The sequence below is a fragment of the Mercenaria mercenaria genome, chromosome 15 (assembly GCF_021730395.1).
Source record: "Mercenaria mercenaria strain notata chromosome 15, MADL_Memer_1, whole genome shotgun sequence".
NCBI lineage: Eukaryota > Metazoa > Mollusca > Bivalvia > Venerida > Veneridae > Mercenaria > Mercenaria mercenaria.
This window is the reverse complement of record NC_069375.1, coordinates 9833848-9855573: the sequence shown is the minus strand read 5'-3', so window position 1 is coordinate 9855573 and position 21726 is coordinate 9833848. Positions and strand designations below refer to the sequence as shown.

General features: G+C 35.5%; 1 protein-coding gene across 1 annotated transcript; it reads right to left on the bottom strand.

The window, feature by feature from the left end:
- Positions 1–325: 325 nt before the first annotated feature.
- Positions 326–21702, bottom strand: LOC123559854 (transcriptional adapter 1-like). The gene is made up of 10 exons (XM_045351972.2): positions 21631–21702; positions 21285–21321; positions 19992–20046; positions 17182–17247; positions 16447–16547; positions 15286–15355; positions 11033–11163; positions 10504–10652; positions 7905–8061; positions 326–5037 (listed from the first exon to the last, which is right to left on the bottom strand). The coding sequence occupies exons 1-10, from the start codon at positions 21699–21701 to the stop codon at positions 4879–4881; spliced, it is 996 nt and encodes a 331-aa protein (XP_045207907.1). The 5' UTR covers position 21702; the 3' UTR covers positions 326–4878.
- Positions 21703–21726: the final 24 nt, after the last annotated feature.

Below are 21726 nucleotides of genomic sequence, written 5' to 3'. Positions count from 1 at the left end.
GGCCAAGACAATGCATTTAATTTGTAAATATATTATTAAATTAATGTAATAGTATGCACAGTACTTGATGTATTAAGGCGAGTTTAGACCACACTTTGTTTCTACAGTGTAGGACAGTTATTATGTTATGTTTTTAATGACTGAAAATGTTTGCAGATGAAGTTGTGAAAACACATTTATTCAGGGAGGGCCTAAATTGTCCATATATCATCTTGTAGAATTGCTTATCAAACCAGTACAATCAGAATGATTTGCATGAAGTCCATTAGGAAGGAATGATTAGGTCACTCAGTTGTGGTGGGTCTTTAAAAGACAAAATACACACTTCAATAAATGTAGATATATTATTTACATAACAACAACAAATACTGAACAAGAAAATATCTGTAAAACCTAATGATGCTCCCCGAAGTATGATTACTGCATTTTAAAAACACAAAAGTGCAGTTCATTGACTGGACACATATCTGAGCCGTGCCATGGGAAAATCAACATAGTGGCTTTGCGACCAGCATGGATCAAGACCAGCCTGCACATCCATGCAGTCTGGTCAGGATCCATGCTGTTCACTTTCAAAGCCTATTGCAATTAGAGAAACTGTTAGCGAACAGCATGGATCCTGACCAGACTGCGCAGGCTGGTCTGGATCCATGCTGGTCGTAAAGCCACTATGTTGGTTTTCTCATGGCACGGCTCATCTCATCTTAGTAGTATATTGAAGCTTCTTGGGAAATTTCTTAGAACTTAAACAAGTATAAGTAGTTGTTGAGAAAACACACACACATTATATACGCATCTCTTTTCCTACAAAGTTTTGCTGAATATCAGCCAGGGGTTGCTGAGAAATACTCCGGAAAAAAAAATGCTATAGTATACTAAAGTTGATCAATCAAAAGTAAATAATGGTGAAATTGTCAGTCTGGGACATGAAAATACTATGCATGTCTCTTGGGAATGAAGCTTCCTACGAAATTTTATCAGTGAGTGATTGCTGTGAAATACTCCGTACAAGAATTGTGGGATGGACAGACGGAGGTTCTTTCAGTACAGTGGTTATGTGGCTACTCCTTTGTTCACCCTATTGTTTTTTTAGCCACATAAAAGAAACAGAGTGAATAGAATTAAGAATATCTATTGTTCTCCTAGCCACATAACTTTCTTCTTTACGTGTGAATGAATGACTGGAAGGATGGACAAAGTGGCAACATATATGCTCCACTTTCAGGAAGCATAAAAACGTTAGTCTGAACTCTGTCAAGCATGTATCTAAGGAACATCCATGGAAGAGCCAAAAAGTGACTTTTGTTTGTAGATGGTTTTATATAACAATAAAAAATATATCTTGTACTACAAAATACATATTTTATGTTTAAATCAAGAAATATAATAAATAGCAGAATTATATTTTAATATACTTGAACCAATAAAAGAGATTCTTACATACTCATTTAAAAACTATGTTAAGTTCCAATGGAACCTAAAACGTCAATATTTTTCAACACTGACGTTAAAATTTCAGATCAAGTGTGTGATGTCATTTGTGACGTCAGTTTTTATGTATGTCCTTGGAGTTCTTTAACGATGATATTTTCAATTTCACTCAGGCTTAACAACAAATTATTTAAGAAATAATTTATAGCAAAAGAGTGTTTTAACACTATTTATGCACGATGGGCAGCAATACGTCAGGCGTAATAATTTCATGAGGGCACAGCCCGAGTGAAATTATTTGTACAACGTATTATCGTCCGAGTGTATAAATAGTGCTAAAACACGGTTTTGCTATACATGATTTCAATTCTAATATGCTCTGAATCTAAAACAGTAGATGAAATATAGTAGCGCTCTTTCTTGGACACAACAAAAACATTGACGTCATCGCATGTTAACGTGATGTCATTCTAGCGCAAGTGTGTTTTAACAGAAACAAGCATATTAGAATATCATTAAATTAAATATAATAGTTTTAAGTGTAGATGCGTAGGTAATAAATGGTTATTAGATTTTAATAAAAAAATATGCACTTGTTCTTTCGTGGAATAATTAAGGAATAATATTTAGAAAAACAGTATTTCAACGTTATTAATGCACTGAAGGAGGTTATACGTCTGCGGAATAATTTCATGAGGGCATAGCCCGAGTGAATTATTCTTGCGACGTATAACTGATTTTGAGTGAACTAATTTAGGTAAAACACGATTTTGCTATACATCATTTTAACGTAAGAGTGTTTTAACAGGAACAAGCATATTAGAATAATTAATATTGCGCTTCTAAAGTCTCACAATATTTCCGCTGCAGAACTCATGCATATTTCTAGATACAAGTCTAATAACCTATTATTATACCCGTGGAATTATACTACATGGCCCCCAACTGGTTGGGAGTGTTTAAATATATTCAAATGTAGTTCTGCTACATGTATACATTATTTTGATTCAAATATGTTTTTTAAAGATGAAATAGCATTATTGCATATTCCCACATGGCATGAATTCTCTGTCAATTAAATAAGGAAAGAAATTAAGTGTTCTATTCTGAGATATGCAATGGTTAATGTGTAGACTAGTGACAGAACACAGTGACATCAAGTAGCTGCATAACATCCAAATCATCACTGTACAGATAAATGTTTTGGTGAGCATGTTATAAATATAATGAAAATAAATGAGACCTTCTTGTGGCTTATTGTCTGATTAACCATGGTTAAGCCATCAGATGCTTAGATATTTAACCACTCCTGCTAATGCCCTCATGGTTCAATTTTTGTGCATCTAAACTGTAAACTTTAGTAAATCAGATGGCAAACAACACATGGCCTTAATATTTTGATACTTTTACCATAATGTTACTTTTTTATGCCACATAAATACCAATGGTTTAGAACATGTTTGTTAAAGTTCACAACACAGGAGTGATTAAATAGCAGTAGCTGTTTAGGTTATCTTTACACAATGTTTTGTTTTAGTATGCTGCTCCGCGTCTCATTCTGATGTCTTGATGTTTTATCCCCATGTTCACTTTACATATCAATAGTCAGCAATGAGAAAGTGGATTCATGCTTGTCTCTTCATCTATGATATGTTAAAAAAGTGATAAACAAAAAAAAAATTGCTGAATTTTAAGCTGCTCTACCCTGCCCTTACTTTATCAGGTATGCAATCATTGTTGTCTATAGCGCCCAGAAGTCTTTAACAAAGGTTAACTATAATCATTTCTAATGAAAATATGTGATAATGCAATAAACTTAAAAAGGTAATTTCTTTCCCAAAAGGCCTGTGGCACATGCCAAACACAACTAGAGCTATCACTAAAGGAGATGAATGTACCCCCCGCATGCACTGACACAGTACATTGCAATTTCACACACACAAGACTGCATAATTATGTGGACTGTATGTATATAGACTGTATGTATACAGTATAGTAACAAAAAACAAAGTCCAATAACTATGCAGAATATTTATCTAAAAGAATGTAACATGCCCCATGCACAACTAGGGTTGGTACTGATCACTTGTGTGAAGTTTCATTAAATTGTGTGCAAGTGTTTGGTAGATTAGGCACGCACAAGATTGCATATGAAGACTGTATGTACATAGTATGTTAACAAGAAACAAAGTCCCATAACTCTGCAATTTTTGTCGCTGAAAGAACCTAACATGCCCCATGCACAACTACTGTTGTTACTGATCAGTTGTGTGAAGTTTCATTAAATTGTGTCAAGGGGATGAGGAGAGATGGTGCGCACAAGATTGTGTCTATGTCTATAGTATAGTAACAAAAAAACAAAGTCCCATAACTCTGCAAATTTTTTTTTCTGAAAAAACCTAACATGTCCCATGCACAACTACTGTTGTTACTGATCACTTGTGTGAAGTTTCATTAAATTGTTAACAAGAAACAAAGTCCCATAACTCTGCAATTTTTGTCGCTGAAAGAACCGAACATGCCCCATGCACAACTACTGTTGTTACTGATCAGTTGTGTGAAGTTTCATTAAATTGTGTCAAGGGGATGAGGAGAGATGGTGCGCACAAGATTGTGTCTATGTATATATTATAGTAACAAAAAAACGAAGTCCCATAACTCTGCAAATTTTTTTTCTAAAAGAACCTAACATGCCCCATGCACAACTACTGTTGGTACTGTATTGTGTCCAGGGAATGAGGAGAGATGGTGCGCACAAGATTGTGTCTATGTATATAGTATAGTAACAAAAAAACAAAGTCCCATAACTCTGCAAATTTTTTTTCTAAAAGAACCTAACATGCCCCATGCACAACTACTGTTGGTACTGATCACTTGTGTGAAGTTTCATTAAATTCTGTCAAGGGGATAAGGAGAGATGGTGCGCACAAGATTGCGTCTACGGACAGACGACCAGACGGACAGACAGACAGACGGACAGACAGACAGACAGACAACCTGAAACCAGTATACCCCCCCTTACAACTTTGTTGTCGGGGGGTACAAATATCATATGATTATTATTGTAAAACGTATAATGTGTTACAAAAGTAACGTTCAAATAAATTTACTAATGATCATGACTCTAAAAATTGAGATCTGCGTCTACCTATTGAATAAAGCAGACATAGAGTTTTTATTTCTTTTTTAGCCCTAATATTCCAAAAATAATAATTTAATTCCAGCAAAATGGTAAATGTCTACCTTACTGTCCCAGATGTAACATAATGCTTTGAAATTTGCATACTCAACTGCATCTTGCTAAATCCAGTTTTCTAAACTCTCTGACTAAGAAGAATGAGATACAGCTTTCATTTATTGCTTAACTGCATCCTCTCAACCCTGTATTGCTGCAGATTGAGATCTTTTCTTCCATTATTTCACAGACTAAGCTCCCATTTACACAGACTATCTGACTGGCTGACTTGAAGCAGTACTCTGACTGACTGGGACTTCCTGTTTGTCTGTGTAACCAAGCTCCTCATGACTCGGATGCCATAATTTATGTATAATTCTTTCAATGGCTGGCGCATAAACTGAATGTGATGGTATAGTGTTCTTGTATGTCTGAAAATAATTAAACTGGAAGTTTTAACGTCATAAAGTTTATCAATGACTGAATATGACAGAATAAAAACACAACTAGACACAGACAAAAGACAACAAGAGCTCCGCCAAGTGGGGCATTATACGCCCGAAGGGTTATATCACAGGATGGGAGCAAAATTTAAAGAAGTTCAAAACAAAATCCTTACAAGGTAAAGATATGTCAAAATACACCTAAAAATTGGAGGTACCAACCATGTTGTACCACAGAAAAGTGGTCTCGGTTTTTCCCTATGGCCAATAATAAAAAAGTTACAAAATAAGCTATTTATAGTAACATAAAAGGGAAGTAATTCAAAAAAATATTATTGTATGTGAACAAAAAAGGGATCTGCCAAATAAAAACAAGAACATCGCAATGCAGAGCAATATACACACAAAACAAAGTCATATGACCTTTGACCCCTAAGAGTGACCTTAACCTTGAAGCAAGCCATCCAAAACATGCGCTCTGCATGTCGTCTCGATGTGGTGTACATTTGTGCCAAGTTTCTTTGAAACTCTTCACGCAGTTCAAGAGTTACAGAGAGCACACGAAACAAACTCATATGACCTTTGACCCCCAAGTGTGACCTTTGACCCCTAACAGTGACCTTGACCTTGAAGCAAGCCATCTGAAACATGCGCTCTGCACATCATCTTGATGTGGTGAACATTTGTGTCAAGTTTCTTTGAAATCCTTCAAGGGGTGCAAGAGTTACACAGCAGACGCAAAATTGTTAACAGACGGACAGACAAACAAACAGACAGATGGATGGACACCAGGGGTATAACATAATACGTCCCATTGGGTGTATAAAAAGGCCTCTCTGAGGTATATACTGAACAAGACAACCACCAAGCTGTAAAAAGTCCCCTACTGGCAGGGGCATTTGTCATTATTTACTGCCGTAGGAGCCACATCTTATTACATTGAAAATAAATTTGAGACCTGCATCTTTATCAAATAATCAACCATCTATAAACCTAGTTTCAAGAAGAATCTCTTGTAATGCTGGTGTCAAAGCAACCATATTTGTTCCTATAGCATCTATTCATGTACCAACTTTAATGAAAAAAAGTTTTACCTCTAAATGTTATCACGGCATGGATTGACTAGTGGACAGACAGGTCGAGGGGGGGAGGCCTGGTAAGTAAACCACTGGTAGGTGATAATGAACAACTATGGATCATTAACAATAAGAATAACTGTTTCTTCCTAAATAAATGGCTTTATCTACATTTACTTGCACAAAATTTTCCATCTGATAAAAGGTTTTTCTTTCTTTCTTTGAGGTTTACATTTAAAGTCATAAAGCAACTATCCAGTTTCAATGGTGGGCTAACAAAGACAGGCAGACAATTCAGTCAAGGCAAGGCAGGGCAAGACAGGGAGAGCGGGTGTATGGACAGGCAGACAGGTGGATAGAAAGATAAAGGGACAAATAAATGACTCTCCAAACTGTCTTCTGAAAAATCTCGTGTCTTTTTTAAGTTTTCAACATTTTTGCCATATTTTTTTATTACTATTTATTGCCATAGCAATCATATTTTGTGCCACAGCGACAAAAAGAAGTGCAAAGAAGTGCATAATGTCCATATTGCAGTCTATCTAAATATCAAGTTTCATGAAAAAATCTCCAGTAATTTTTAAGTTATAGCAGAATCCAAGTTTTTGTCATACCTTTTGGACTGTTTGTTATCATAGCAACCACACTTGTTGCCACAGAAAAAATAAAACTGGAATGTGTCTGTAGGACACAGGGTGTGCCCCCCACTGGTACATTTGTCACAAATAAGGGGCAATAATTCAAATGTTTGCAGTCTTAATGGGGTATAGCCTCAACAAACATTTTATGAAAAGGGTTCATTATTCTAGGCCCTATACTTTTTGAGCTATGAGCATCACAAACAAAAAAATCTACTATTTTGGCTATTTCAAGGACCATAACTCTGTAATAAGAGTAAGATTCTCAAGAAGTATGCCAAGTGTGCAAGGCCACATCATGATAAAGACTCCTGCAAGGTTTCCTGAATTTACATCTTTCAGGAAACCTTGCTGGAGTCTTTATCGTGATGTGACCTTGCACACTTGGCATTCTTCTTGAGAATCTTAGCTCTTATTACAGAGTTATGGCCCTTGAAATAGCCAAAATAGTGGATTTTTTGTTTGTGATGCTCATAGCTTAAAAGTAATGAATCCTTTGCATAAAATGTTTGTTGAGGCTTTACCCCATTAAGACTGCAAACATTTGAATTATTGCCCCTTATTTGTGACAAATGTACCAGTGGGGGGCACACCCTGTGTCCTACAGACACATTCTAGTTTTTACTATTTCAGGGGCCATAACTTTAAGAATAGGGGGTGGAACCAGCCAAAAAATTAGAGGTGTGCAAGTTTATATCATGATAAAGACTTATGCAAGTTTTCAACCATTTATATTAAATATTTTTTGAGCTAGGTGCGTCACAAGGTGAAAATGTACATTTTTGACTATTTCAGGGGCCATAACTCTAAAAATAGGGGGTGGACCCAAATGAAAAATAGGAGGTGCGCAAGTTCATATCATGATTAAGACACAAAGATGTGCATAATCTACATATTGCTATCTATCAATGTACCAAGTTTCATGAAGAATTATCTTGTATTTAAGTTATTACAGTATCCCACTTTCACTGACAGACTGAGGGATGGGCAGACCGGGGGCAAACCATAAATCCCCTCTGGAGAAATACTGGTAAGGGACAGTAGAACAAACCTGGTATAGGTGGTACTGTATACATGATATTACAAAGATATCTCTGAAAATTTAACAGATAGCTAAGACAAGAAATTAGATGAAACATGCCTGTAATGTTTCCAGCAGGTTATATAAAGTTACTGGTTCTCTTTCGGTTGGTTCCAATGTGTTAGCTGAAAGTTGCTGAGCCAGGTACCCCTCATTGCAGTCCTGTGGTAGTCGTTTATTGGGTACATGCTGGCCATCTGTTATCATTGTTGCTTCACTGAAATATGAAATATGTAGTCTGGTAAAAATTTATGTTATATTACCCGAGAAAAAAGTACCTTCTCACTGACAGATGAGACATGTGATATATCACCAACAAGATGGCCATGATCGATGGCCCTAGATCGTTCACCTGAGTTACACTGCTTGCTTGAACAGTTTTGGGAGATAATAATCTAAGGGAAATGTCTGTGATATTATTATTAAATAGTATATTTTGTACAATCTTCGTAAAGGGCCAGCAGTTTCCAACAATAATTTTAAAATTGGGCCTGCTGTTTTTTAAGATTTTTAAAATTTTCAAAATATACATACAGAGAGAAATGACACACCCCTTGGTGGCCATGTTTTTTGATGAATTAAAATAATCTGAACACTCTTGTCAGAGGGTCACACAAGGACCATTTGAGTGAAATGATTTTAAAATCGGGCCAGCAGTGTCATACAAGAAGATTTTTAAAGTTTATACATATATGAAAAAGTGACCAAGCCCTCTGGCGGTCATGATTTTAATAGAATCTGAAAATTTGAACAATCTTGGTAGAGGGTCACTTAAGGACCATTTGTGTGAAATTATTTTAAAATTGGGCCAGCAGTTTCATACAATAAGATTTTCAAAGTTTCTATTACATACATATTGGGAAAAGTAACCGCGGCCTCTGGAAGCCATGTTTTGAGACGAATCACAATAATATGAACAATCTTAGGGTCACATAAAGACTATCTGTGTGAAATTATTTTAAAACTGGGCAAGCCATTTCATAAAAGAAGAATTTTAAAGTTTCCAATACTAGTATATACATACAGGAAAAACTGTCCACTGCCTCTTGCAGCCATGTTCGTAATAATTTGAAGAAGCTTGGTAGAGGGTCACATAAGGACCATTTGTGTGAAATTATTTCAAAATTGGACCAGCAGTTGAGGAGGAGATGACGTTTGAAGCTTTTACTATTTTTAGCCCAGCAACCAAGCGGAACAGTTTGAACAACTTTGGAGGAGGACTACCCAAAGAACATCCATGCCAACTTCCAAAAATTTGTTTCAGAGATGTTGTTTAAAGAAAAGTGTGGACGGATGGACAAATGGAAGACAAACAGACCGGATGGTGAGCGTTCACAATAGCTCGGTGAGCTAAGAATTGTGATATTTTACTCGAACTTACAAGCTTCAGAACAAAAAAACAGATATTATTATAGCCGTACTTAATTATATGAAACATATGATTTCAACAAAGAAAATTTATTGGTAGTAATTTATCAGAGGGTTACGCAAGGAACATTGATGTGAAATTATTTTGAAATCAGGCCAGCAGTTTAGAGCAGAAGATTTTCAAAGTTTTTTATCCAGCCATACAAGAAAACTAGCCCTCCCTCTTTGGCCAGTTTTCTGAGATACACAATAATCTGAAGGAATTAAACAGAGGTTTACCTTATAATTATTTCAAAGTCAGCCCAGTGGTTTTTGAGAAACACATGGTATCCTGAATTCTACATGGAATCTGAAAGGGAATCACCGTTGGGACATTCCTATCAAGTTTGGCTGAAATAGGCATAGTGATTTAAGAGGTGATATTCTTTAAAGAAACTTTGGACCATGGACACACATCAAAACATCCTAAAAACTCCCCATGAGCACCGTGTGCTAAGGTAAGCTAATAAAAGTACTAACAAGAGCTGTCTGATGACTTTTCGCAGTGCTTGACTTGGAATTAGAGCTATGCCAGTAAGAACTTCATAAAATTTTAACCAAAAAATTCTAAGTTAAAAAGCAGCATAACTCTGTCATAATTCAATCAGAGTAATGGGGTTTGTTTCTCCTGGTGTAGAATTTGACAGTAAATAACTATTTTAAATTTCAAGTCAAAAGCTTTGATAGTAACAGTATCTGACTTTATTAAAAAAAACATTAACCAAAAAATCTAAGTTAAAAAGGGGCATTACTCTGTCAAAATTCAAATCAGAATTATAAAGATTGTTTTTCCTGGTGTAGACTTTGATAGTAAATAACTATTTTAAGTTTAAAGTCAAAAGCTTTGATAGTTACAAATTTGACTTTATAAAAAGAGCTGTCGAGCAAACGCTTGACAATAACAGCTTGTCGCTTGAAGAATAAGAATCGAAAGGGCATAATTTAGTCAAAAAGTAAAATAGGTTATGAACTGCATAGTGCTTATCAGTTTATGACAGTTAACTATGTGTGAAGTTCAACCTTCATATGATACTTAGATACAGCTTTCAAGTCAATAGCTTTGATAGTAACAGATATTTGATTTAACAAAAATTTACCCAATGGCGACGCCGACACCGACGCGAGTGCAATAGCTCTACTTTTTCTTTGAAAAGTTGAGCTAAAAATGGTATCCTAGTACAGTATCACACTTGACTGAGACATTGTAACATAACAAAAGGAAATAACTGAGAAGAGAAATATTTATATTCACCTTTCAAGTGTTCTGTCCTGTAACATTAAGCTGTGTCGTATGTATGGATTTGGTACGTTCGTTCCTAGTGCATATCTGAACCTTCCCTCCCTGACTTTGTAACCATTTCGACGTATTAACACTTGTGTGATGATATTTTTCAAGTGTATCTATAAAAACAGGAAATTCCATAAACCTTAGCTAACTATCAGACTCCTGTTCAGTGAACCAGAACTATGGATGGACCTTTCAAATTATGCATTGACCATTACAGCTGGCCATCCATGTATCATATGAATTACAGTAGAAAATGTAAAGCTCTTTTGCTATGTTTTATGTACTGACTGATTATTCCCTCACTGAAAACATTACGTACACTAAAATTTTAAAACTGAATATATTTTATTGTTTACACTCTAGCAGATGTAATAAAACTATGTACAAATATTTTTACAATTCTAAAAAATAAGGTCCTTTCAAAACACATTACACAAATTCTGTAAATGAGGCCAACAATGATTAAAGTAATACATTTGTACAAAAAATTTACCTCCAGTGCCTGCATAATAAATTTCACCACAGCATCATCAACACTCACTAGTCCTATCTCCCAGGCACAAACTAATAAACGACCATGTATCATTGATATGTCAGGTAATGTCAGCTCTCGGCCAGCAAATACTGAAAAGAAACAACAGAGAAAGTAAAAAGCAACCATGAATTATTAACTAAAACTGACCATAGAAATCAACAAACAGCCATAGATCACTGATTTGTCAGGTAATGTCAGATCTTGGCTACCAAATACAGAAAGAGACTATAGAAATGACCATATATCACTGACATGTCTACTAAAGTCAGCAAATACTGAAATGGACCATAGAAACGACAATGTATCATTGATATATGATATCACGTTATGTCAGATCTTGGATAGCAAATACAGGCACAGATCATATAACTGTTTTGTCTTCTGTTCAGTTACTGGGGGGATATTGCTTTGATATTTGATTGGCATCTGTGTGCTTTAAACAACCAAGCTAAACACGTGGGTTTGTTTATTGGAAGGGAGTATACCAGTAGGTTTCTCATCTATAAACTCATGCCATAAATGAGCATTTAAAGAACATTAGAAATGTTAAGAATGCCAAACACATGAATCTTTGCTGACAAATGGTTAAGATGAAATATTTCTCAAGGAAATCAGAATCAGTTGGCATCTTCAGTGATTAGTTCAATATTTAAGGATGAAGTTATGTGTCATATCCATCAAACTGATGAATATCTTTAAGTGAAGCAATGTGTTATATTCATTAAGCCAGTCAGTATCTTCAAGTGGAGTTCAGCTGGAATGACGGTATACTCGACATCACTAATCTCGCGTCATCACTAATTTCGCGGTATCTGAGTTTTCGCTACCTGCGTGGTGTTTACATGTCAAAGTTTGTGACCTATTTTATGCATGCTAGCGAAAAACGTTCTTACCTGCAGTTACCATGCTAAATATCTGTTAATATTTATCAAGAGTGTATTTTTGCACATCTATTGCAAAAAAATCAAAAATATTCATTAATTAAACAAATGTTTGCAATGTTTACAAGTTTGTCTACCATCCGTTCGGCATTTGTCCTCATTAATTATGCAAATTAAGTCCCGCCCATAGGTTAGAGAACACTGAATATTACATAACATACCCAGCAAGGCAAAAATGAGTGAAATATCACTATAAGGTGAAACATCATAAAAGCCGAAACTCGACGGAATTTATGAGGGAGGAGGGGATGGTGTCCCCGCGACCTACCCTCAAAATACACCCATGATACTTAGCAGTGAATTTGAATATGTTAGATAAGTATCAGATAGAAAATATTCAGTAATAGTACATAACTTAGGCTCCGAAACATTATGACCACGCCCGACACCTTGTGGTTTACTTGCAAAATATCTGGTGTGTCCACTTCCCAGAGAGTAATATTTGACAGTGCTATTGTAAACCGATGATATAAAACGTTCAAGTTGGCGTTTACTTACATTAGAGTGTTCCTGTTAGTTTAACTTAGATAGCTTTTCAATGTTTGAGTAATATTTAGTGCTTTTTAACCTTTGATAGTTTGACTGACACAATTGTTGACCTATACCGCGAAATTAGTGATGTGACGTCACATGATGCCGACTATTGTTGTTCGAAGTACACAAAGAAGTTTCTTGGATGATAACCGATTTATTTTCACACAGATATAGATGCATATGACATGAAATATTACGGTAAAGACAAGAAATACTTTGTTGTGTTGTTTCTCATTTCATGTCGTTACCTCGAATGTTAAGTACCGCGATATTACAGATGGACGGTATACATTTAAAAGAACATGTTTAGCCTGTTTGTCAAGCCAGTCGGTATGTCCAACTACAGTTGACTGTCATGTTCTATAAAGAAATTGGGGGTTTCAGATGAAATCATGCACCTTGTTTAACTGAATTTATTTGTCAAGCTTAACAGGCAGTCAGTACAACCAAAGAGCTATAAAATAAATAGATTGGCAACTTGAAGGCATATAGAGCAAATCTCGCCAACCTCCCGTGACAAAAAAACGAGATCTCGTTACCGGAAGTGGCGCTTTCTCCACGCGCCATTTTGTATGCGAAAGCAATTATTCATCGGTAAAATAATTATCACCGTATGACCACGCTTCTTTCGATGGCAAAAAAACCCCCCTGTACTTCGTGTCTTAAGACCATTTCTCATTAAACTAATTTTGTTTTAGAAGCTAACATGTATTTTAAATGTAGTTTTAAAGGTACAAATTTTAACTGCATGCTCGCCGATGTTTGTTTTTAGTAAGATAAGCCGAATCACGCTCTGACACGAGCTCACGCGAGATTACAGCCAGTTGCCATTCTGTGTATTTTATACTTCTTTGGTACAACCCACATACTCTACCATTTTGGGCAAGCATGTCAGTTTGTACTCACAATAGTTATTATGTGTTGGACCTGCCTCAAAATGCTCAGTTTAAACCGAATTCTGTGTCATATTCACCAAGGTGTATGCACGGCTACTAAACGCTAGCGCCATCACCAAATTGTGGTGATAAGGAAAAGAGCTATTGACATTTCCGTGGTGCAGCTATCGCCCGTTTCTACTTGTAAACACGTGAGTAAAATTTATATTTTACCTTATATTTTTATTGATAGAACTTTTTTCGAAAATCGGAGAATGTAGTTCCGTGTAACAACACTTTTACTAGAGGTTGGCTGTAACTTCATTAAAATATTATGCAAATTGTGGTGCCAGGAACTTTTCTCCCGAATTTGACAGTGGCATATTTTCATATCGGCTAGTATTCGAACACCATTTCGATGATAAGACACATTGTAAAAACTTACCTGCGCATGCAAATCGTGTAGAACTGAATAACACGTATTCCCATACACCAAAGAATTACGAAAAACACAGTAAAAAGTTACAACACGACTATTTTTGAAAATGGTGGCGCTATCACCCAAGTGGTGGCGCTATACATTAGTGGTGGCGCTGTTGTATATGATTAGTAGCTGATATATTCAATTTTGAAATATGAAAATGTCTGACTGCAAGCCACGGAAATTTCTATAATAATTAATGTTATCAACCTATCCAACACTACACCCAAATTACGTTACTCAACAAAATACATGTAGTAACCTGTACATGATCGCAAAATAATCTACATGTATATGGATTCAGATTTTGCATCTAAGCTGTATTGATTAATCATATTTAATCGATTGGAATTGAAAATGTACTGTACTTTTCAGAAAAAAAATGTGAAAGTAGGGTCTTTTGTTTACAATGCATGCAAACGACGTAAAAATACAAAGGCAAGTAACTTTCAGAATCTTAATATAACAAATAAATTCTACACAAATCTTTGTTTGAAATAAAAGTATTGCTACTATTTTTCATGACCTGAATATAAAGTACACTTACGTTTGTATTTAGGTAGAATATTTAAAGGTTAGAAACAATTCTACATTAACATTTTAAACAAAGGAAATTTACTTTGACTACAAGAGTCCCAAGGGTCTGTGGGTATTTTGTTCTTTTTTCTTGGATAGAGAATGTTTCATAAAGTTAAATAAACTATGATCATGTTTTTCTTTCTTTAATAACATGATCCCTTGCAGGAATATTATCAATTTATCAGTTAGAGAATGTTGGTGTTTGTTTTGTTCCGGATGCGCCAGTAGTTCGTATTACTGAATGCCGTAACAGCGCCACCACTACTGTATAGCGCCATCACTAGAGTTATAGCGCCACCACTTTTAAAAATCCTGGAATATTTCTTCTAACCCGAGATTCTATTATTCATGGTGTGTGCCTATATAGTTATTTATCATTTCTACACCATTTGCATGCGCAGGTATGTTCTTACAGTGTGTCCATTAATCGTAATGGTGTTCGAATACTGGCCGATATGAAAATGTGCCACTGTCAGATTCGGAAGAAAAGCTCCTGACACCACAATTTGCATATTATTTTAATGAAATCACAGCGAACCGCTAGTTAAAGTGTTGTTACACGGAACTACATTCTCCGATTTTTGAAAAAAGTTCTATCAATAAAAATATAAGATGAAATATAAATTTTACTCACGTGTTTACATTTTTAAACGGCCGATAGCTGCACCACGGAAATGTCGATAGCCCTTTTCCTTATCACCACAATTTGGTGGTGGCGCTAGCGTTTAGTAGCCGTGTGTATGGTATGTTTGAGAATAGACAAACTGGTCAGTAGTCAAAGAGTAATAAATGTACACTCACTGGACTCTTCAGTCCCTTTGTATGTAGCTTGTACTGCACAGGACATTGGGTTTACTGGCACAAATCTTTGCTGAAATCAAATATGTTTAAATTTCTAAAGCACATTTGCCACATTCTTCATGAAAGGAAAATCAACAACAACAATTACATAATTTCATATATCATTTTGAAACATGTCTATCTGACTGACTGAGAGTGCTGCATGCGGGAGTATACAAAAACTGATTTACAACTAGAGATGCTTTTGAGAAAAGCGCATGTCTCCCACAACTGCCCCTATGAAAAATGTCTAGTTTCTCTAGATGGTTTAGACAAGTGGATCCAATTAGATGGTCCGGATGAGTGGATCCAATCAGTAATTCAAGGCCATAAATCAAAAGTGCTTGGGTGGATTTGGCTAGTTATTGAACTTGGCTAAAGTCTTATGGCCAAACACATTTTGTTCGAGTTTGGTGAAGATCGGATGAGAAATGTTCGAATTAGAGTGCGGACAAGAGTAAAAAGGCGGATTTTTCGGTAATTTAAGGGCCGTAACTCCAAAATACCTGGACCGATTTGGCTAATTATCGAACTTGGCCGAGGTCTCATGGTCAAACACATTTTGTTCAAGTTTGGTGAAGATTGGATGAGAAATGTTCGAATTAGAGTGCGGACAAGAGTAAAAAGGCCGATTTTTGCTAATTCAAGTGCCATAACTCGAAGACGCCTGGACCGATTTGGCTAGTTAACAAACACATTTTGTTTAAGTTTGGTGGAAATCGGATGAGAAATGTTCGATTTAGAGTGCGGACAAGCTTTGTGACAGACACACACACACAGACTGGAGTAAATCAATGTCTCCCACACCACTGTGTGGTGGGAGACATGATAATTAAAACTCTAATGGATAATGGTGTTCTCACTTTTTGTCACTGTATGGTAAAATAAATCCCAGCAAACAAGTCAAATTCCCTTTGTTTCATGTCCAAGAGTTGAAATCCACAAATTCTTATTCCCGAGAAACTACCATTTTTGCCCACACTATGAAATTTCGTGTCCAAAAATCTAAATGATTTCAAAGTAATAATCAACTCCTCTTTAGGAGTTTTGTTTGCTTTCCTTTTTTATAAGTCCACTCATAAAAAGAAATTTTAAAATAATTTTTCAATATAAGAAACATACCTGGAATGAGCTTCTGATAGTAGTTGGCCTCCTTTTTAATTTTCCCTTCTTCAGTAACTTTCCATGTCCAGAATGGCTGCGACCTGGTGGTGACTTTGGGCCTAAGGTAAATCAGAATAGGTGTTGTGTATTTACATTCCAATTAAGCGACGGCAAAGCAAAATAACAGTAAAAATAATAGAAGGCAAGTTGTCCTTTACAGTCAGTACAGAAGCTGCTCTTTTCAATATGTTTTATGATATAAAGTATATAAAAGTATATGAGATCTTAAAGCCCCTATAAAGGTCTGGAATAAAATCTATACAACACAATATCTAGTTATTATCTTGTATCTGGTATTCACTCAGTGAAATATATTTCAATCTAAAGGGACTAACCAACATATTTTAGACAAAAACTAATTTCTCTCAAAAATCCATAAAAAGTGAGTACTCTGAAAATGACTAGTGGTACAAACTTACTGGCATAAGATGCTAGATATTCTTATAACTAACCTGAAATATTGTGTAAAAGGTAGAAAACTGTTGCAATGCTTTTGAAATAATGCAGAAACTTTACATTCTTCTACCAATATCTACTGTAACTTTATTTTCATTCATTTGATCATTTTTCAGTGTCAAATATACAATCTATGCCAAATCTGGTGGAAATGAACATGTTGAAAAATTTCACCCAAACTGTGGGCGAGTAGCCTTAATACTGAAACAAACAAATGTATATCCTCAATATATTTACCTAGTGACGATGTAAATGTTTGGCACTTGGAGAAGATGGCTAAGAGGAACTCATTGTGTAGATGTACTGAAAAAAAAAAACAACAGTTAACAATCATTATAAACCAAGAGTTTCAGAGAAAACAAGCATATATCTGAAGACTGATTACACAATTAAAGAAAAATAAGCTAGCATAAAAGTGAAAAATGTAGGCTGCCAGTTCTGGGGTACTGAGTTTAAATAAAATATTTCTTGCAGCAATAGTTGAATAAATAATGTCAAAGCACATCCATTTTGGTTAACAAAAACTTGCAAAAATGACAGTATTAAATTCCTTACTAATCCAGGAAAACTCCTTGGTGTCTATATTTATATATACTGCCAAAAGCACAACCAATAGATTTGAACGTTACAATTGTGTAAAGCTCTATAAAACATCGAAACTAAATTCAAATGAAGCAAACTACTTACTAAAGGTATAGCAAGTACTTTATAACTGATACATTTATTGTTATAATGTTTTTTTAATAATAACATCATAGGCTTAAAGAAATAAAATACAATGTTAATTACACAGCTTATGGCTGTTCATATACATATATTTAATATTGTAAATCAAATCTATCAAAAGCTGTTTGTCATACACATATCAAAAAGGGTCGTTAGTAAAAGATTCGGGGAAAAAAAGAAACTGATGCAGTGTTACTAATATCTGTGGGTGGGGCAGCAGGTGTGATACTCAAGGGTTTTGGGGATGACATTTTGTAGATCTAGTGCTGATAGTGCAAATATTTATTGTGTTAGACTAGAACAAGAGGGTCATGATGACCCTGGATAATCACCTGAGTAATATGAGCTACATGTTCCAAATTTCAAACTGATGATAAAAATTAAGAAAGTCAGTAGGTCACATTCATGGTCAATGAAATTCAGTTTTACGATTTGTGTGCAAAACTGTGTATGTCATCAAAATTTCAAGGCTGTATCTTAAAAAACAAGGAAGTAGGTCAGTAGGTCAAGGTCAGTCAAGTGACATTATATTACTTGGGGTCATCAGGTAATTATAATTAAACAGTCTTGGGAATAGGATCAGATGATTTTTAAGTATTTTTCCTATATAACTCACATAATAACTAAGTGACCCCAGGACAGGGCCTCTTTTAACCCCTGAGGCATAATTTGAACAATCTTGGTAGAGGACTACTAGACAATGCATCATACCAAATATCAAAAGCCTAGGTTGTATGGTTTCAGACAAGATTTTTAAAGCTTTTTCCTATATAAATCTATGTAAAACTTGGGACCCCGGGTGGGGCCATATTTGACCCTAGGGAGATAATTTGAACAAACTTGGTAGAGGACCACTAGATGATGCTACATACCAAATATCAAAGCCCTAGGCCATGTGGTTTTGTACAAAAAGATTTTCCCTATATAAGTCTATATAAACCATGTGACCCCCGGGGCGGGGCCATATTTGATCCTAGGGGGTTAATTTGAAAAATCTTGGTAGAGGACTACTAGATGATGCTACATACTAAATATGAAAGCCCTAGGCCATGTGGTTTTGTACAGGAAGATTTTCAAAGTTTTCCCTATATAAGTCTGTATAAACCATGTGACCCCCGGGGCGGGGCCATATTTGATCCTAGGGGGATAATTTGAACAATTTTGGCATAGGACCACTAGATGATGCTACACACCAGATATCAAAGCCCTAGGCCCTGTGGTTTTGGACAAGAAGATTTTTAAAGTTTTTCCTTTCGGTTGCCATGGCAACCAGAGTTCTGCATGGAATTCAATTCTTTGAACAGTTTTGAAAGGGGGCCACCCAAGGATCATTCCTGTGAAGTTTGGTGTAATTCTGCCCAGTGGTTTTCAAGAAGATTTTTTTAGAAACTGTTGACGCACGACGGACGCCGCACGACGGACATCAAGCCGTCACAATAGCTCTTCTTGTCACTTCGTGACAGGTGAGCTAAAAATTACATTTTTTCTTAATCCCAACATGAAGATACTTCTGCTTCGTCAATACATTGCTATTCAATTCGTCAATTTTAACTCGCATTATTTCAATAATACAAAAAAAAGATTCACTAATTACTTCAACCACATCCTAATATTTATAGTTGTGCACTATCCCTTTAGTTTACCAGATGTTTACAAATTGTATTGAATGTATCAACAAAATTTTATCAATGACGTCGTAACAATGTATGCTGTGCACTGCTTGTTTTGTCCACTGTGAGAAATATTCGGCAGTATTTTAATATGTTTTTCTTAAAAGTTATGGTTTTCAGAGACAATTTTTGGATATGAGATTACCTTCCATTTATTTTCTTTTGTTATTTTACTGAATTCGGTGACTTTTTGCCTTTCATTTGGTGGACAAGCATACTTCTGACTTTGTTTACCGGAGTCAGTTTATGAAGGTAAAAATTCCCTGGAAGCAATTTGATATGTAATTTTGTAAATTTATATAACCTTGAAATTTGATCTCATAAACACTAAACAGGGGTAATCTACTGACTACTGACAATCATACTTTGAAAACTGATAGCCAAAGCCTTCTTTAATTATTTGGTGGAATCCTCTTTAAGTCTAGTGGTCACTGTGTCCTTGACCTTTGACTTACTAACCCTTAAAACAATGGGGTCATCTACTGAACACATCCTATGAAGCTTGACAACTGTGAAACCAAGCACTCTCTTGTTACTGATCAGAAAGCAAAAGGTCTACCGGCCAAAGAAGGATAAACAGACTGGCAGACAATGAGCAAACAATACAGACTCTCTTCTTCCGAGGGGAACATAATAACTACATATAGGTACCTGTTTCAGAGCTGAGCAATTTTCTAGCTTCCATATCAAACTCTTCCTTGGCAATCTGAAATTGTAATTTTAATACAATCTATAAGAATGAAAATCCCAGGAGAAAACACTGGGTGACGACTGTTTCAAGTTCTATTTTTATAATTATAACTTGCACACTGTGAGAAGAACATCTGTATATTTTGTGGTATTCTTACAACCTACTTCACACATTAACCATTCTTATAATATAATTACTGGTAACCTACAATTGCAATTTACCGAAATGAGTTATGCCCATATTGCAATAAATAGCTACAAAGACTAAGTGTATGCAGCTATAAATTTTGAGAGCCCAGCTATAACAAAACCCTGGGGAGAACCCCCATGTCTGAAACATGGAATGATTATTAGTGATGTGCCTACAGTCATAATTATTCATACCAATTGTCGTCCCATAAGTTTGGTGCTAATATTACATTCTTTTAAATTGAACAACAACAAAAAAATACAGTAAAACAAGTATATTTGGAATTTTATCTCCCTGTAATAAAGTTTTTGATTTAGGAGGAAACAATGTCAATTTAATTAATTTACATTGTATTGTGTGCCTTAAATTATAGGGATTTTTCTAGAGCGGAATAGCAGGCCGCAGCGCCCTGCCCTTTTTAAGTGGCACCCTTCTGCCCTAACCGCCACCCTTTTACCTTTCTTCAGCGCCATTTTGCCCTTTCAGCACCGCGCCTTTGACCCTTCAGCAGTAAATTATATTTAACCAAACTGTCAATCATCTGTCAAAATATAAGACCTCCCAACCAGCTGTCAATCGATACGCTGATATGACACTTGTCGACTACACACAGGAGCTGAGTATCAGCCTGAGGCGTGTTTGCAGTAATGGTAATTAAAATCAATTAAAAGACGATGACCGACTGAATCGTAACAAACAATAATTAGAGACGTCTGCAATCAAAGCAAACTGCAAAACAGAATAAAAAGGGGGAAACTTTTTTTTAGAATAAAGCCTGCTGCTTATTAAATGCCGACAAATGGCCAGTAATTATCGGCAATTAGCGTGACATCTCGTGTTAGTTTTGTTGTTCACAGTTTGATCTTGGTTGAATATAATACTTGATCTTCAATTAGTATCATAATATCTGATTTTTTTTTATATTTCTTTCATTAGAATTTACTAAAACACCTTGGTGACCTTCACCTTGGGTATAATGGGCCCAGCCCCTGCACATATTGGTCGGCTGTTTCAAAGTCCAACACATATAAGCAAAAAAATGTGTTGAAGTTATATGAAATTACCTTTTGTCTGAACCAGGATTTCAGATGATGAAGATAGCTGCAAAATGAAAACAAAATTAAATTTCAATTTCATAAAATTCAAGTAAATTGTATAGAAGCTGATAACAAAGATAATCTAATGTGATGTTGAAAACTCTAAATATAAAACAAAATTATTCGATGCATGTTTGAAATCTTATGAGGAAAAAAAATTATATTTTACCTTTGGGGAAAAAGTCATCGCGAAAATACGTGACACACACGAAATTATGACAAGAACTATAGTTTCGTAATTAGCAGTACGAAAACAGTAGCATATACATCTTTTAGAATATCAAATGGATATGTTATCTGTCATTAGAGATACCTTTTCATGTCGCTGCCAAGAGCATCAGCTAAATTGTTTTTTGCTGCGTTCAAATCTATGGGGGCTGCCATTTTTATTTGGTAATTCCTACTTCCC

Bases quoted from the DNA above. Each gene is read 5' to 3' on its own strand.
- LOC123559854 (XM_045351972.2), bottom strand. From the start codon at position 21,701: ATGGCAGCCCCCATAGATTTGAACGCAGCAAAAAACAATTTAGCTGAT. The intron at 21,322-21,630 runs GTATCTCTAATG...TTCATTTTGCAG, and splicing joins CTTGGCAGCGACATGAAAAG to CTATCTTCATCATCTGAAAT. The intron at 5,038-7,904 runs GCATGTTTCATC...AATTATTTTCAG, and splicing joins ACCTGCTGGAAACATTACAG to ACATACAAGAACACTATACC.